This window comes from Meles meles, chromosome 19 (genome assembly GCF_922984935.1).
Source record: "Meles meles chromosome 19, mMelMel3.1 paternal haplotype, whole genome shotgun sequence".
NCBI classification, from domain to species: Eukaryota; Metazoa; Chordata; class Mammalia; order Carnivora; family Mustelidae; genus Meles; species Meles meles.
The window spans coordinates 1,808,154-1,825,385 of NC_060084.1; the positions used below are offsets into that span (position 1 = coordinate 1,808,154).

A 17,232-nucleotide genomic window follows, 5' to 3' on the forward strand; every position below is an offset into this window, starting at 1 on the left:
GCCCCACCCCCAGGAGGCCTGGCCCCTGCCCCAAGGACATACTGCCCTACCCACTAGGATATACGGCCCCACCCTTAGGATATGCAGCCCGAACCCCCTCCCACAATATATGACTGCCCCTCCCCCTCCTTCCCCCAATGCCTGGCCCCTCCCCAAGGGCATATGGCCCCACCCCCAGGAGGCCTGCCCCACCCCCAGGAGGCCTGGCCCCTGCCCCGGCTCTTCCCGCTGCCGCATCCCTCCGGCCCAGCCCCCGCTCTGGCCACCACCGCGCCGGTTCCTCGCTGCCTCCTTCCTGGACGGCTGCCACGGCCTCCCACCTGTCTCCTAGCCCCTCTCCTACCCCCTTCTCACTCCCAGCGTATGTCACTCGCCCCTGCTTAAGGCCGGTGTGGGGTCTGTTGCCTCCGGGGCGAGGCCAGGCCAGGCCGGGCCTCCGCAGCCGCAGCACATCCAGGCCCAGCCGCCCACCCTGCTTCCTTCATCTCCGCTCGGGTGCGGGAGTCAGACCCCCGCGCCTCCCCGCAGCCGCGCACCCAGCCCCTGCGCCTCCTCCCCTGCGGCCCGCGGCGCCCTCGGTGCGGCCCCTCCCCGAATCCTGGCTCCGGGGAGGCCGGGGCTGCCGCTCGCGGCTGGCGGCAGAGGAACCGCGGCTGCCTGCGGCGCGTCCCCCGCTCCACGCACCGGTCCGGGTTGAAGGTACCAGTGCGGTGGCGGCGGGGCGGGGAAAGGCGCAGTTTCCATAGCAACGGAGAGGCCGCCGCGCCGCGAGCAGAGGACCAGGGGCTGTCCTGGGAGCAGATTCGGTCCGGGGTGTGAGGACAGAAGGGACCTTCAGTTCCCGCTACTTCAGAAGTTCTCAGCAGGGTGAGTTCCCCCCAGGGGCATTTTTGGGGGTCGCTTCGGTTGGCTGGGAGGTGCTCCTGGCGTCGAGTGCACAGGGAGCGGCGCCCCCAAACAGCCTGCAGTGGGCACGGGGCGGAGCTGCAGAGCTCTCCGGCCTGGCATGCCGCGGGCCGAGGTGCAGAAACCCGATGCCAGTCAGGCCATGTCCTGGGTTCGCATGCGCTCTGCATCTTCCCACCCTCTCCAGAGCTCCTTTCAGTCTTCACTTACACGCCTCCAGTGGCGGAGGGCTCACTACCTATGGGATCAGACCCTACACGTTGAGGAGCTGGGGCACAGGCGCCAGAGCTGCCGGGACACCTGGGGGAAGACGTTGTGTCTCCATAGCAGAGAGGCAGCACCGGGCTTGCACTGAAGGCTTCAGGAGGAACGAGCCCGGGCAAAAACTAAGACACCAGCTTCTGTCCTCAGATTCTCCAAGGAAGAGGGTCCTCCAGAAACCAGGGGTCTAGGGGGGAACTCAGGGGGTCCTGCTGGTTCCTGGCCCAGGATCTCTCAGCCTGTGACTGCAGGGTGGGCAAGAAGGGGGAAGAGATCTGGGTTTCCAGAAGTGAAGTGTCTACAGGACTGACACCGTGTCTGTGATATGCATAGCAACGTACTTAGGGGGACAGGCACACACATGGAAATATGTCCAAAAATAAGAGGGTGGCTGGGGCACTGGGGTTAGATGGACCCGTGCTGGAATTCACAAGCTTGAGTCATGGGTCCCTGCCGACCCTTGGTTCTGTCTTCTGTAAAGTGGGCATGACCACGGCCCCTGCCGGGAAGGTTGGAGTGAGGACAGCCTTTCTGAGATATCTGCACTGACTCTGGCTGGTATGCCCGTCTGAAGTCTCCATGGGCAGCAAAGTTGCCTCTTGGCTAATCCTGCTGAGGCTGGGGCCTGGGGGAAAGCTGTAATTCCTTCTCCCATCTAAGTTTACAGACCCCTGAAGCTCTTCCATGAACCCCATAGGAATCCCTGCCCCAGTGAGAATCGACCCTTGCTGCTGGGCTGGCAGACTCTTGAGCCTGTCCTTGTCCTTCCCGAGCAATGGGGACTTTTAAACCTTGCGAGCCCAAGTGGCAGCGGGAATGTTCAGGCTGTTGGAGGCTATGGCCTCTGCTCCTCATCCCATCCCACCCCGAGTCCCAGCCTGGAAACTCTTGGGGTCTCAGACTGAGGCTTTGCTTTCTGCTCTGTCCAGGAAGGAAACAGGGCCAGTCCTGAGCAGAGAACAGGGCAGTCGGGCACTCAGACCTCGTGCCAGCAGCTGGGCGGTCTTTTAGCAGCTGGGGAGAAGTTGGCTATTTCTGTGCCTACCATGTCCCCAGGGCCCAGCCAGCCAGGAAGGCCACTCAGGACCAGGCCCATCCAGTCACCAGCCATGACACTGGTTTTCCAGAAAGTGTAGGCAGGATGGGAAAACGCTGTCTGGCTGGGAAGCAGGGGCGCTACCCAGCTGTGAGTAAGGGGCCACGGTGCCCGGGGCAGCTGGGTGTGAGTGATATGGCCCCAAGCTGGTTGGCAAGTCCGAGTGTGTGGGAAGGGATGTTGCCCACAGAGCAGCCCAGCCCTTCCTCCCCCTCAGGCAGAGCAGAAAAGTGAGGGTGTTTCAGGCAAGGGAATGGCCTGGACACGGGTGGGGCGTTCAGCGGCAAGGACGGAACCGTGGGCCAGGGCGGTCAGGCCCCTCCCGGAGGCAGCAAGCACGGCCGAGCACGCGGCCTCGGAGTCTGGCTCTGGGCTTCAAAGCCTGCTCTGGCTGTGCGGTCTCGGGCGAGTTGCGTAACTGCTCTGTTTCCGTAAGATGGGGATTACCAGAGCGTCTAGTCTAAGGGCTCTGGCAGGGAGCCCACGAGACAACAGTGAGGACACCGTGAGTGAGAAAGGAGCGTTAGTGCCCCTCGGCCTCGGTTTCCCCGTGTAGCAACTGGGAGAGCAGACTCTGTCCCATCTTCCAGGGCCGTCTAGATCTGATGTGCCCCTTCCTCTTGTCTGGGGATGGCGTCCAGCTCCCTTCCTCTCAGCCCTCTCCGAAAAGGCTGTTTGATTCGTTTTTGTGTGGGAATCTTCCATTAAAGATGAGGGCAGAAGCAGCCCATCAGGGGGCCGCCCCTCATCTCCCACCAGGCAGGGTCCCCGCCGTCCGCACGCGTCATATACGCACCGAGCACACCCTGGCCGCCCGCCGTCTTGTCCCGCTTTGCAGAACCTCCGCAAGGGTCTGTGGGCACAGTTTCGTAATCCTGGTCAACACTGGCTTTCCTTGTAACATTTATTTATGCGTTTATTGCAAAATAGTTATTTTTCTCCTCGTAAGAGGAGTACGGACGCATTGCAAAATATTCAGAACAGAAAAAGTGTGATGAAGAGAGAAGAAAAAAAGATTGCCCGTAACCCTAATACCCAGGGGTTGTCACTGTTAACCCCCTGGTGCTCACTGGGCCAGACCGATTTTCAAAAACCATCCCTGGAGAAAGGTATTTGCTCACTGATTTACACAGTGAAGGTCCTACATGTGTGCTTGCTGTGATATTTCTGACTTTAAATGTACGTACACACGCGCGTGCACATGTGTGCACGCACATATCCACACATGTATGTTCACACGTGTACACGCAGTCAGATGTTTTACCTTCTTGCATGGTCTCACACAGCCCCCGCGATAGGAGAGCAAAGACGCGAAAATAAACCGTGTTTAGAAGTTCTGCACATACTCATACCATCGCTAAGGGCCGCGGCCTCTGTCCCAGGGCCCTGCGAGGCTGCTGGCCCCACACAGCGGGCCTCCCTTCTTCTCCCCAGGCGGGCGGGGGACCGCGCTCCCGGCAGGCGACGGCCGCTGGCTCCCACGTCCTTTGCTGACCGCCTTGAGCCCCAAGCGCGCCTGTGCAGATCGACCCTCCCCTGAAATCTTTGAACTTGCCCATCTGTCTCTGCGCTCCGTTCCGCACTCCACGTTCGGAAGCTGGTCCCACCGCGTCTCCGCTGGGGGGCAGCCAGGTGGAGTCCGGCTTTTCACAATCGTGGTGAAAGGCTGCGCACTCTCCCTTGGGTGTGCCTTGGAGAGGGCTTCTTGGAAGTGACTTTGCTGGGTCTGGAGAGCACGTGGTAACACTTGTAGCTGCGTCTGGGGACGGCCGGTGACGCTCTGTCTGGAGGAACCGCGCTGATCACTCTGCCATCCCCTGCGGCTGGACGCGTCTGCTGTTCCCAATACTTCCCATGACACATAACACGGGGGGGGGGGGCCGGGGGGGAGGGACGTCTTCAAGCACAAAGTGGCTTTTGTGTCTGGGACCGCTCTCTGGCCGGTCTGGCTTTACCAGGGTAAAGGGACCCTGAGGCCCGTGCTGGACGGTTCCTTTAGAACAGCCAGACGCGGGGGCGCCTGGGTGGCTCAGTGGGTTAAGCCGCTGCCTTCAGCTCAGGTCATGATCTCAGGGTCCTGGGATCGAGTCCCACATCGGGCTCTCCGCTCAGTGGAGAGCCTGCTTCCCTTCCTCTCTCTCTGCCTGCCTCTCTTGTGATTTCTCTCTGTCAAATAAATAAATAAAATCTTTAAAAAAAAAAAAAAAAAAAAAAAAAAAAAAAAAAGAACAGCCAGACGCGCCAAAGTTTACACTGGAGGGACAAATCAGACAGGAATAACTGCTTTATGTTGTGGTCTGCGTGTCCACGGCAGCAGGAGGACAGCGCCCCATGAGTCGCCCAGCAGGTGGGTCCTACAGAAATATCTGACCTTAAAAAAAGCAACAAAAATCGAACCTCAACTTCCCTCCCCTGGGGCTCCAGCTTCCTATTCCCACGGAAGCAGATACTTCTGGCCGTAGAGGGGCCCAGCGGGCCAGACCACGCAGCCCTCCCCTACGTGGCGCCCGGCGCTGCCATCCATGTCCTCCCCCCACCAGGCTACAGGCCCCCCACTTGCTCCTGCCTGTGTTCACTGTTGCCCTGGGGTGTACGGTCAGACCCTACACTCGCGTGCACGGGTTTTCAGGTCAGTCTCTGAAACTGCACCTCTCACATAGGTTGCGAGAAAATCACGTGATCCACTGCGTGCCGTCCCCTCCCCCCACATCACCCCGACTTTGGGAGCCTTCCATTTGGATTCCGTGCATCCGAAGCCAAGGCCGGCTGTGAACCTCACGCACCTGCTCATCCGTGTCCGAAGCTCCGCCAGCAGAACCCGTGTCTCTTCAATACTCGGGTTTTAACCCGCCAGCTGCGTGGGAGCTGCACGTGTGAACCCTGCCCGCAGCGGACTTTCCTTCTCTGGGCCCTCGGGCTGCCCCAGGCCCGCCCCTCCTGCCCGAACCACCGCCTGCCTCCCTGCGGCACGCCAGCCGCGCATGGGTGGGAATCAAGGAGCTGCCGTCCCTCGGCTCGCCCACCCTGACTTCTCGGCCGCACTGCATGCCCACTGTCAGGGTCCGCCGCTCACGGAGTACCTGCTCTACCCACATGGGACGGCCATGTCTGGGGTCATCCTAACAATGGCCCTGTGGGCCAGCTAGGACTGGCCCCTTACAGATGGGACAGCAGAGGCTCCGAGGGCACATCCCTGTCTTGCAAGTGGCAGGCACAGGACCCCTCACCATGCCTCCGCCTGGAGCCCCACTCAGGTGTGTGCTCAGAGCACGCACGGGCCGGGGTGGGGGACACACGGGGACACGTGTGCGTCAACATGATGGCTGAGGGGTCTGCTCGCAGCCGCGAGCTGAGATCTGGGCGGGTCTGGCTAGGAGCCCCAGAGGCGCCCACCTGGCCCATATTTGGCCCCGCCAAGCCAGGTCTCGGAGGAAAAGGTGGGTGGGGAGCCAGCCTGCCCCTCGGGGCTGCTGTGAGCCAGAGGCTCCCTCCCGGTCCTGGGCGTGCCCTCCACAGGAGCAACGCGGGGCGGCCGCAGCAAGCACCACAGCCCAGACTGCGGGGCTGGGCACAAAGAAGTCTGTTCCCTCCCATTCCGGAGGCGGGAGGACTGAGATCCAGGTGTCGGCAGAGGCCTCTGGAGGGGTCCTTCCTGCCTCCGCTGGCTGCCAACGCGGCCACCAACCCCCCGCAGACGCATCCTTCCAGCCTGTGCTTCTGTCCCCACGGGGCCTCTCTGCTGGGTGTGTCTGTCTCTGTGTCTCTGACATCTGACGTTGGCTTTAAAGCCCCCGACTCCATCGGGCAGGACCTCAGCTTCACTGGAGCACGTGTCCAAAGACCCACGTCCACAGTAACTGCTGGGACTCGAACGCGTCCTGAACACACCCCAGCACCGCAGGTAAGGGCTCACTGAGGTGCCCACGTGGAGGGGCCCCAGTGCCTTTGCAGGGTGTCTCGTGTCCATCCGTGTCCCCCTTCTTGTGCACTGGGACGTGCTGCCAGTCCCCGAAACACGGAGACGGAAGAGACCAGGCGCTAACGAGGGAGCTGAGGTGCACAGCCATGACCGTAAATCCCAGAGGGGCTCGGGGTCAGCCGACACGGGGGGCTCCCATGCACACTGGCCTGGATGTGGGATGAGGGCACGGTTTCAGGGCCAGGCACTTCCCACGGGACACGCACCTGTCCCGTCTCAGGGACGTGAACTCCTGAGGGAGCCCTGATTGCTCTGCTCACCCTGTTCACAGCCCCGGGCATGGAGCAAGTCCCCATGAACACTCAGCACCTGTGGGAATGAATTCCTGGTGTGGAAGTCCTGCCTCAGTTTCCCCAACTTGCACACGGGGGGTTGGGCCCAGACCTAGACGTTCCATTGCAAACTGCCTGGGCAGCGCCACCTGCTGGACGGACCAGGTAGTGCACCTGGTAGGAACCTTCTGAAGAACTGGGGACGCGAGGTCCTGGCGCCTGGGCCCATCACAGCGATCTTCCCTTGAAGGCGGCTCCTGGGAGGCCAGCCATCCCGTTCCTTGGGCCCCCCTGTGGCTCGAGCTGCCAGAGTGGCCCGTGCCCAGTGATGGGGACCTCGGGGACGGCCCCCAAGTCACCCGCACTGGGGGGCCGGCCGCTCAGCCTCACGTTAGCACACACTCACACACCCACCGCCACACGCCGCTCACACTACCACGATGCACGCGTGTTCGTGCTCAGACTCCGGCTCTCACGTGTCACACGCGGTCACGCCCTCGCATACACTCTCACACCCCGCACTCGTGTAGGCACGCCCACTCACACTCGCCCATATGTGTGCCCGCGTGTACACACACTGCGTTCCCCACCAACGCTCACCCCCCCACACACACCCCTGCCCCCTCTGCCGGGCACAGTCACCCACACTCACGCATACCCTGGCCCCCCGCGCACACACCGCTACACGCGGCCTCCCTCCCGTCCGGGTGGAGCGTGGGGGAGGGTCGGCTCTCAGCACCCCGCGCAGCTCCCGGGTGAGCCCTAGACCACCTGCCCTGGCTCCCTTCAGACGTGCACACTTGCCCTCGGCTTTTCTGATTCGTTAGGTGGGGGGTTACCAGCTTTCATTCGTTCGTCGTCGAGGCCCCAGGATCCCATTGTACAAATTTACCGTCATCGAGTGTCGACGCTCCCAGGCTGCTTGCCATGACAAACAGTGCCGTGAACGCTGGTGCTGTGTCTGCACACCGGAGCCGTTCCGCGGCCGCCCTCCGCAGAGCACTGGGCACCGGGTGGCGCGTGCGGGGCCTTCCTGCGGCGAGTGCCACATGGCTGCGTCCCCCACCCTGACCACGCCTGGTGCTCTGCCCGTCTGCGGGGCGTGAAACGGTGGCGCGCCGAGACCCGGCCCGTGTGTTGCCGCGGGTCGGCGAGCCCCGCAGTGCGCAGCGCTCGGGGCCCAAGCCCTGTCCTCCGCTTGCCAGACCGGCCTGTGCGCTTTGCTCGCCTCTCGTCTGGTTCCTTGCCTTCCCCTGGCAGGTTTTCAGAAGTTCCTCAGAGGCTCTGGATGCTCCCCTGTCCTCGGCGGCTTATACTGCGAGTGACTTTTAGTCCGTGACTTGTGTCTTCCCTGTGTAATGGAAATCTCTACATTTTAAAGATTTTATGTACTTATCTGGGAGAGAGAGTGAGTGAGTGTACGCGCGCATGAGCCGGGGAGTGGGAGAGGGAGAAGCAGACGCCGCCGCTGAGCAGGGAGCCGGACAAGGGGCTCCATCCCAGGACCCCGAGACCATGACCCGAGCCGACAGCAGACGCCTAACTGACAGAGCCCCCCAGGGCCCCTGGAAATGTTCACATTTTTAATGTCAAAGCGACCAATATCTTCTTCCAGTTTGTGCGCTGAGGATCTTGTTAATTCCTTCCCAGCCATCGGGTCAGGAGGATGCGGCTTCCTTTCCCCCAAAGTTGTATACATTTTGCTTTTTTGCTGTCATAGGCCTCTTTGGTGTTGAAGGCAGCGAGCCATCGCAGAGTCAGACTGCTGGTCACCTCGGTCCCCTCCGCAGCCTCCTGCCACCCGCTGGCTCCTGTCCGCGCTCTCTGCCTCCAGCCCTCCTCACGTGCTCCCCCTCCCCATCTGTTCTCTTGTCCCAACCCCACCCTCCGTCTCTCCTGCAGAACAGTCCCCTCCTGCCAGGTCCTCCTCCTGCCAGCTCCGGGCCAGGAAGTCAAAGTAACGCACAGACGCTGTCACTTGCTCACCCTGCGATTTCGGCCGCATCCTCAGCCACAAAGCTTGACGCTGATGCCCACACCAACACCTGCTCCGACGTCCTCCAAACCCCCCTGCCCGCCCACTCTCCACCCCCGTCCACCCTGCTCTCCGCCCTCGGAGCGACCGGTACGTTCTGCAGAAACAGCCCTCCTTGCTCTCTGGCTTCTGGAGCCCGGAGGGTGCCCTGGTACAAGGTAAGTGGGAAGTTGCAGAAGGAGGTCCAAGTGTCTCCTCCTCTGGACCCTTCCCCCAGGGTGGCGTCTGGCCAGGTCTCTCACCTGAAGGTCAGGCCCTTTAAGGCTATGCCTTCACGTTCCCCCCACATTCCAGCCCCAGTCCCCTGCACGCTGCCCCAGACGCAGCGTGGATGAATCTCGGCAGCCGTCCACGTGGGACCACTGTGTCATCGTGGTGGCGCTCTGCCTGCCACACCCCTGCAAATTATACCCCATAAGCCCCTCCCCACACAGTCCTACTGTGGGTGGGCAACAGCCCCCCTCTCTCCTTCAGAAACCCCAGCTGCCATCAGTGGAGACAGAAGCCCCAGTAAAGTCAGAAAGGCTGTGGCAGGCAAATGCACCAGCGGGTTCTGAAGACAATTTCACTGGCGGTGACCGGTTGGGTCACTGTTCTCCGTGAGACGGGATGTCATAAAGACGTGTGGGGACGGTCAGCACACTCCAGGGCCAGCCTGGCTGCCAGAGAGCCAAGCTGTCCCCTCCCAAGTTCTGCTGAAAGGGGCTGCTGGGTGGTGAAGGGAGGGTGAGCAGGAGGGCGTGGTGACGGCCGGGATCCCCCCCACCCGCACTCTGTCACGGTCAGAGCAAGCCCCTCCTCCCACGCCAGCCTGCCTGCTGGAAAGTTAAATTCCCTCAGAGAGCAGTGACAGCGGCCAATTAGAGATAGAGGGACAGCAGGGGAAGGGCACATGCTTTGAAGTCGGGCCTGCCTGGGCCGAGTGCCCAGCGCTGCCGTGTTCTAGCTGGGTGGCTTGGGCAGGTCCCTCAGCCTCTCTGAGCCAGGTGTCCTGGTCCGTGAAGCGAGGGTGGCCTTCCTGCCCTTGGAGAATTACACAGACGTGGCTGTGACCCGTGCACACTGCGGCACACTTGGTTATGGTTAGCGTGCGTAGCCGCGGCCCGGAGCATTCCTAGGATGAACAAAGAACAGCATTGCTAGCTGAACACCACCTTCGAGCACGAGAAAAACGTGCATCCATTTAGTGTCGAAACCGCTGACTGCTGACCTCCACTGCTTAGTCACGGGTGAGGACGCTGGGACCCACAGAAGGTGAGTAGCTTTGCCCGAGGTCGCGCAGCCGCAGCAGCCGCGGGTCTGGAACAAGGGCCTTCTGAAACTGTGTTCAAGCCTCGTGCTGTGGCAGACACTACCACGGCGACTGGCCGTGAACCACGTCCTGTGGGGTCCCCTCCCGTCAAGTGTGGGCAAGACCTGTGACTTGCTCCTTTAAAAAATAAAAGATTGATTTGCGAGAGCGGGAGGAGGGGCAGAGAGGCAGAGAGAGGATCTGAAGCAGACCCCACACGCACGCAGAGCCCGACGCGGGGCTCGATCCCACGACCCCGAGATCATGACCTCAGCCGAAACCAAGAGTCAGACACTTAGCCAACTGAGCCACTCGGGCGCCCCCGTGACTTGCTTCTAACCAATGGAATGTGGGGTGCCACTACGTTTCGTCACTCAAGGCTCTGTCTTAGCCGGTGGAGGGAGACAGAGCCTCCCGAGGGCCTCGCAGAAGTAAACGGCCGTGCTGGGAAGTGCCCGTGGATGGAGCCGTGAGGCAGGGCCTGAGTGTGGCCTCCAGGTGCAGCCCGTGATGAAGTGAGATCCTGGGTCCTTCAGCCACAAGGAAATAAATGCCACCAGCCACCTGAGTGAGCCTGGAGCCAGCCTCCCCGGCTGACTCTCCGGATGAGCGCGCAGCCCAGCCCACGCCAGGACTGCAGCCCACGGAGAGGCCTAGAGCAGAGACGCAGCGTAGCTGGGCCTGGACTCCTGACCCACAGCAGCTGTTTGCAGCCACTAAGCCTGAGAGAGCGATTATGCAGCCTAGAAAATGAACATGCACGGACCTCCTGAGTTCTCCCGAACTTCCCACCTTTCCTACCCGCCGCAGGCGGTCAGGCCGGCGCCTCTCCTTCGCAGCTGTCCTGTTCAGGGCCCCTGGTTCTGAGCGGGCCCGTGGCTCTCCCACAGAGACCCCGGCTTCCGACAGGCGCGCGCAGCTCACGGTAAACACCACACCGCAGCCAGGGGACCGGGTTCCAACCAAGGGCTTGAGCAGAGGTGAGGCGCGCCGCTCCTGAACGCCTCCCTGAGCCTGGGGGGCGCCCGCCCTTGCACCCCCTTCCCGCTGGCTGGGGTGTGGCCCCACCTAAGCCCACCCGATTAGGCACCACGTGCCCCAGGGAACGTGACCCTTCGTCTACTCCGCCTGCCGCTGGGAGGTGGCCTCGCCTCCGTGCTCTCCGGGAACACCCCCAGCGGAAGACAGAGGCCTTGCCCGGAGCCACAGCCCCCAGCAGTCCCTGCAGGAGACCGAGGCCCAGCCTCTCCCCTCTGCCTGGGACACCTCCAAAGGGCCACCCCAGCCTCAGAACTGAGGTCTCTGCCTAGCAGCGCCCGGGGACCCCTCCGTGTGCAGATCTCCGCCGGGGGGCCTGCAGCCTGGTGGGCAAGCCAGCACCAGAGGACTCGGAGAGTTCTGAGTGAGGACATGCCTGAGCCTTGCCGGCCGGACCTTGACAGGAGAGATGCAGAGAGAAACCTCCTCCTCCGACGCTTCGGTCCTCCTGGTCAGGGTTAACACACCCACCGTGCACGCTGAGCCTGTCTCTGCCTCCTGCACCCACAGGGCTGTGCTCTCCGACCGGCCCTGAGACGTCCCACGGGCCGGCTCACAGCCCACCTGCTGCGTGGCCTTGAAGACAGGCGGGAGAAGACAAGGAGGGCCCCTGCCTGCCCACGGCAGGGTCCGCACGGGCTGGGAAGACGTGAGGTGGGTCGCAGCGAGAGAGGTGGCCAGCAGTCCGAAGTCCTGACGCACAGCAGCGTAACAGAAACGCGGCTCACCCGGGAAGCAGGCGGCTCACGCGGGACCACGTGGTCCCTGCTGGGGCCGGGCCTCCAGCCGAGGGATGACATGCAGAGCTCACACGGCCATGTGGGGAGCGACTCGGGGGGACCACAGAGGCCAGCATGTTCAGGACCCTGCGTACCTGACCTCAACCTTTACTATCCACCACGCGGAATCGATCACCACCTTAATGCCCATAAATGTTTTGTACGCCGACGGCACAAACAGATCCATAACACGTGGGGGCGACTGGGTGATTCTGGAACCGGGGCTCAGGCATGCCGGCCGGGCAGACTGGGTGTTCTCGAGGCTCTGGTGGCAGGGGGAGGGGGGAGTGGGTCGGACAGCAGCCGCCTGCTGGGCACCAGGCTTGGGGGGAATGGATCCGTACTCCGTGGACCCCTCGTACTCCCTTGTTCACGGAGGTCCCCCACAAACTGGTCCCTGAGCTAGGGCAGAGCCGCTGGGAAGCCACCTGTCGGATTCAAACACAGGGACCAGTGTGGTTCAGGGCAGAGGGTCTGGCCTCCTGCCTGGTTTGGGGGGACCCATGCTTGTCATTTCTGTGAACCTGGAGCTTTGGTGCGTTTCCATCTCCCATAGCCAGGCCTGTGGAGACTGTCCGGGGAATGTCCTGGGCTCCTGCAGGCCCTCCGCCCTCACCAGTGAAATGCCTGGGACTTAATGTCACTCCAAGACACGGGCATCCTGTTTGGCCTCCTCCCCCGTGGCCTGTACCCATTTCCCCAGGGGACGGACACACCCAATAGTCACCTGAAAACAAGTCTGCACATTATGTTCGGCTTCTGGGCGAGTTGTCCTAAGAACAACGATTGGGGAAATTGTGCAGGATCTGCATCAGGGGAGATGGCTCTGTGCGGTTCCAAAACCACAGCAGCCACGGCCACCGATCTGGGCACACCCTTAAAACACAGTGTTGAGGCACCTGGGGGCTCAGTGGGTTAAGTCTCTGCCTTCAGCTCAGGTCATGATTTCAGGGTCCTTGGGAAAACACTGGAGTCTCTGCTCAGCAGGGAGCCTGCTTCCCCGCCCCCCTACCTGCCTCTCTGCCTGCTTGTGATCTCTCTCTCTGTCAAATAAATACATAAAATCTTCAAAAAAAAAATAGTGTCGGGGTGCCTGGGGGGCTCAGTCGGTTGGGCGTCTGCCTTCAGCTCAGATCATGACCTCAGGGTCCTGGGATCAAGCCCCTCTCGGGCTCTCCGCTCAGCAGGGAGTCTGCTTCTCCGTCTGCCCTGCGTGCACTCGCTCGCTCTCTCCAATAAATAAGCACAATCTTTAAAAAAATACAAAAAATAAAATAAAACTTCCTGTTAAGTGAAAAAACCAGGTGCCTAAGAGTGGACAGAGTATCCGTATTTTCTGAAAGGGGAAGGACAGAACTTCCATCGTAGGCGTTTGGTCTCCACCCAAAAAACCAGCGGAAACTGAGACGTTAGCAAAAGCGTCCAGGACAGGGAGTAGACGCAAGTGTGGGTGGGCTCGGGTCACTGACTCCGATGGGCTTCCACCCCTGGAAGCCTGCTGCAGTCGGCCTGGGGTAAGGAACCGGCATCCTGAAAGGCTCCACGGCTGACCAACACTTGCCGGGCTTGGGGACCTTGTTCTGGACGATTTTGTCACCAGGTCTGAACAAAACCCACCCAGCAACCAGCAGCTGAACGCTCGGTTGGTGCTGCTTTCCGGGACACATGCCAGCCCTCCCCAGAAGCACGGTTGAAGGACTCCTTTCATTCCTGGTGACCCCTGATGGTGTGTGTGAGCTGGGGGCTCCCGACTGGAGATCAGCCGCCTTCACCAGCCTCCGTGGTCCCTTCGAGCCCAAGCTTGCGCCGCATCCCGGTTTCCACAGCAACAGCAGACACAATGGCTTCTGTGCAGTTCGGGTCTATAAATAATTTCCAGATCGCTCGTTGAGGTGTGAATGGGGTGGGCTCGGCAGGGCGGTTTGCGGTGGTGGCAGGCCTGGCCACCGTCCACGGGAAACGGGCACGCTCGGGAAGCAAGGTCGTAACCCTCTCCTGTCCCTCTGGGCCGGAGCGGCCTAGCCCCATCCCGCAGCAGTTTCTGCCTCAGAGATCATATCTGGGGCTGTTCCATCTTGTCTGTGAACCCCAGAGATGTTCCCAGCCGAGCCGGCTGCGTGGTGACAGGGGGCGACGTGGGTGTTCAAAACCCCTTCTGCCGACCCCGGGACTAAGGCAGGCTCAGAGGAGCACGGGCACGGATGTCGCTGCTCCTGAGCTGGCAAGGATCGTGCCTGTTGACTTCGGTGAAGACCCAGAAGGACCTCACGTTTCTCTGGAGCGAGGGGTGGATACCCTCCGCCCGGTACGGGGAGACCAGCCGCCTGTGCGTAGAGAGAAAGAAGGGGTGCGTCTGTCCAAGGGGATCAGGACAGGCTCTGGGGTGAACGAAGCTTTTTAAAAAGAACAAGGTGCACAGACGCTCCTGTTTGTGTAGAAGAGACACGTGCCGTGTTGTCAACACGCACCTGGGCGCACACATGTGTTCACGGGCACACGTACACACACGCGTGCGGGGAGAGACCATCTCCGCAAACACACACAAGAAACGGATGACCTTGCTTATTAGCTCTGGACAGGTGGGTCCTGCAGCCTAAAAGGTGTCGGGTAGAAGGAGACGTAGTTTTCGAGGCTAACCTCTCTGTAGCTTCCGCGTCTCGTTTAATCATTCGCACACATTAGTTTTTCAATTAAAAAAAAGATGAATGGCAGCGTGGGAAAGAAGAGTGGAGGGCAGAAAGCGAGAGGAGCCGGAAGGAGGGTGGGAGCCGGGAAGGGAGGCAGGGATCGCCACTCCTTCTGGCTTGCAGGGTTGCGTGGCTGGGAGGACGTCCACGTCGAAGCCCAAGGTGGCTGAACGTGCAGCCGCGATCCCAGCTGGAAGGAGTCCCTGGGGGTCCCCCCGCCCTGAGAGGATCAGAGACGTCGGGCAGCGCGCCTGCTCCCTCTGTCGCATGAGGACGGTGGCAGTCTGCACGCCAGCGTCCTCCCCGGAAACTGTGACCTTGGACGACTGGCTTCCAGCGTGTGCCGTTTCCTTAAAGCAGCCACGGGACGCGAGCAGCCCCCACGGGCAGGTGGGGAAGCAGAGGTGTGGGGAGGTTGCGGGCCGCGGCCAGCGCCGCAGGCAGGGGTGGCCTGAGAGGTGGGCTGGGGAGCCCAGCCTTTAATCACACAGAGTGGGGCAGGCTCTTTTGTTTTAAACCTCATAGGGCAATATGTTGGGAAAAGCCTGGAAGCTACCAGACCAGAGAGAGAGCACGTGAGACTCCGTGCGGCAGAATAACCACCCCGCGGTGTCCGGTCCCAAGCGCCCGGAACCCGTGAGTATTTACCTTGCGTGGCAAAGGGGCCCGTGTCCATGTGATGGAGGGTGTCGAGGGGAGTGGATTGATTGTTCCAGAAAATCAGGCGACGCATAAATACAGTTTAGGGGCAAGAGAGGCAGGCGGGGGGGTCAGGCAGGGGCGAAGGCGCTAGGCCACTGGCTGGGAAGATGGGCGCGGGCCAGGGAGCACGGCGCCTGCAGAAACTGCAGGAGAAGCCCGAGAACACATCGCCTCCAGAGGCCCAGAAGAAAGGCAGACCCGCGGCCCACTGTAGACGTGGGACGTCCAGAACTGGATCACGAGGTCTGTGGCACACTCTAGGACAGCAGAAAACCGTTCAGAGGAAAAGCGGCAGATTTCGGGGGCAGGTGATGGAGGGGAGGGTGCGGTTGGGAGAAGGAGCTGGAACACGCAGGCCGAGGGACCTGCCCCTCCATGAAGTGACCGGGCAATGTGCAAAGAGCTTTGGTCCACACAGTGTGGCAGGAGCGACGTGTGACCTCTGACCTCAGTTTTGAGGGCCCCTGCGGTCCCCACTCCTGCTCTCTTGGATGGCCATGAGGAGTCCCAGTCTGCAGAAGGAAGGTGAGGCCGTGGGGAGCCGAGGAGAGCCAGGCAAGCCACACCCACCGCCAGGCCCGTGGCAGCGGCCACCTCTGACCACGCAGCCCCGGGAGCCCCCAAACCACTACAGCCACGTGAGTGATCCCACACCGTCCCACGGAAGAGTCACCGGCTGAGACCAGCCCAAACCGCCCTGCTGAGGGTCAGGAACGTGTAAGTACTGAAGCCAGAACCCAGCCCTGCAGGCGCAGAGGTGGGGGCACCTCCCCGTTACTCTCCGCCTCTTCTGTCCTCAGTCACCAGACAGAGCCCCCGCTGGACCCGCTCTTCCTCACCGCAAGCCTCGGGGTGGTTGATTGTGGCATCAACATTTGAGAGATTGGGCCCCGAGGCCGAGAGCCTAAGATCCAAAACCCAGCGAGAGGAGGGAGTGGGCTTCAAATGCAGATGATCTGACGCTGGGCCCCCGTCACGGAGCTTTTGCTGGTCTGCTCCACTCGCTCACTCATCCCCGATAAGTTATGCGGAGGCTTTTATGTCCAGTGCTTGGAAAGACGAACGAAAGGCCGCGGTCCCTCTGTGAGCAGCTCTTCAAACAGAGTCGCCGTCCTCGGGGATGCTGGGCGTTCCGTTCGTTTCCCTGAAGAACGCGCGTGGACGTGAAAGTGGCTGTTTGGTCCGGGGATAAACTGGGGTTGTGCTCGGCTGTCACACAGAACTCCGTTCCATGGCTCGTCCAGCTAAGCTGTCGTTTTTCTTGTAAGACCCTGAGGACAAGAGTCCTGGGTGGACAGCAACAGGAAGGGGTCGTCCCAGTCTCTCTGCCCCGCTGTCCGTTCCCAACATGGGGTTTGTGGCCGCGGGCTTGGCTTCTGCCTGGCTGGTCCGGGTCACGTGCCCACGGCCGGCCTGATCCCTGCGGCTGGAGCGACAGTGTCGTGTGGCTGGCCCAGCCTGGGTCACGGGCTTCCTCTCTGGACGGAGGATGGGACTGTGAGACAAAGGGGGCCGGGAGCCAGGGAAGGAGTTACAGGTTGTGTTTTTCCCAACATCACTTCCCAGCTGCACGCTCTTCTATACTGGGAGTTTTCTGCTCCTCCCAAAAGACGTGGGGACTAGATCTCGTTCCCTTGAGCAGCGGGCTTGTGACTGCCGTCAGAGTAACGCTATCCCAGACCTGGCACTGGGTCATAGAAGTGATGCACCTTCCGCCCGGTTCTCGTGGGATGCCAGCCCTCGGAAGGCGGCCCCCATGGGGAGGTCCCATCAGCCCTCCGAGGGAGAGGACCTTCCGCAGATCTCAGCTCCCAGCCACGGAATCACCCTCGGGAGCCGAGCTGCCCCACCTGAGTCCGCACAGAGCACAGACCCGTGGTCCCTGCCAAGCCCCACTCAGAACACAGACCTGTCACCATACTGCACGATTTCCTTTTTTCTTCTGCAGACTAGGTTCGGGGTAGTAACCAGAGCAGGTGAGCGCGGGTGACGGACAGGCGAGCTCAAACACATCCTCTCTCCCAGGAGGTGGGGGCCAGCGGGCAGCAGGCGCGTGGAGACAGAGGCGAACGGTACAAAGACGCCAGGCTCGCCGGCGACAGAGCAAGGGTGCCGGGCCTGAGTGGGCCTCTGGCTCGCAAACGTGAATCTGAGCTGACCGTTGGGTTGCAGGCTGGCTGGACTGG

The 17,232-nt window shown here is 61.5% G+C and overlaps 1 protein-coding gene across 5 annotated transcripts; it reads left to right on the forward strand.

Annotated features, from left to right (window-relative positions):
• The first annotated feature begins 245 nt into the window (after nt 1-245).
• LOC123931064 (mucin-7-like) lies at nt 246-17,011 on the forward strand. Of its 5 annotated transcripts, XR_006816216.1 has the most exons (6): nt 246-867; nt 4,924-6,164; nt 8,235-8,707; nt 9,024-9,803; nt 14,870-14,980; nt 16,995-17,011. XR_006816216.1 is itself a non-coding variant. In XM_045987748.1 (4 exons), exons 2-4 carry the CDS (start codon nt 5,580-5,582, stop codon nt 9,061-9,063), a joined length of 1,098 nt encoding a protein of 365 aa, XP_045843704.1. In that variant the 5' UTR covers nt 246-867; nt 4,924-5,579; the 3' UTR covers nt 9,064-12,587. The 5 variants fall into 5 exon arrangements, 3 of the variants coding, with proteins under 3 accessions (XP_045843704.1, XP_045843707.1, XP_045843705.1); XR_006816215.1 differs by lacking the exons at nt 14,870-14,980; nt 16,995-17,011 and adding an exon at nt 10,232-12,587; XM_045987748.1 differs by lacking the exons at nt 14,870-14,980; nt 16,995-17,011 and having other exon boundaries at nt 9,024-12,587.
• Nucleotides 17,012-17,232: the final 221 nt, after the last annotated feature.

Excerpts from the sequence above, each read along its gene's own strand:
- LOC123931064 (XM_045987748.1), top strand. The coding sequence starts at position 5,580 with ATGATGGCTGAGGGGTCTGCTCGCAGCCGCGAGCTGAGATCTGGGCGG. Across the intron at positions 6,165-8,234 it reads AACACACCCCAGCACCGCAG|GCCTCTTTGGTGTTGAAGGC; the intron begins GTAAGGGCTCAC and ends TTGCTGTCATAG. Across the intron at positions 8,708-9,023 it reads GGAGGGTGCCCTGGTACAAG|AAACCCCAGCTGCCATCAGT; the intron begins GTAAGTGGGAAG and ends TCTCTCCTTCAG.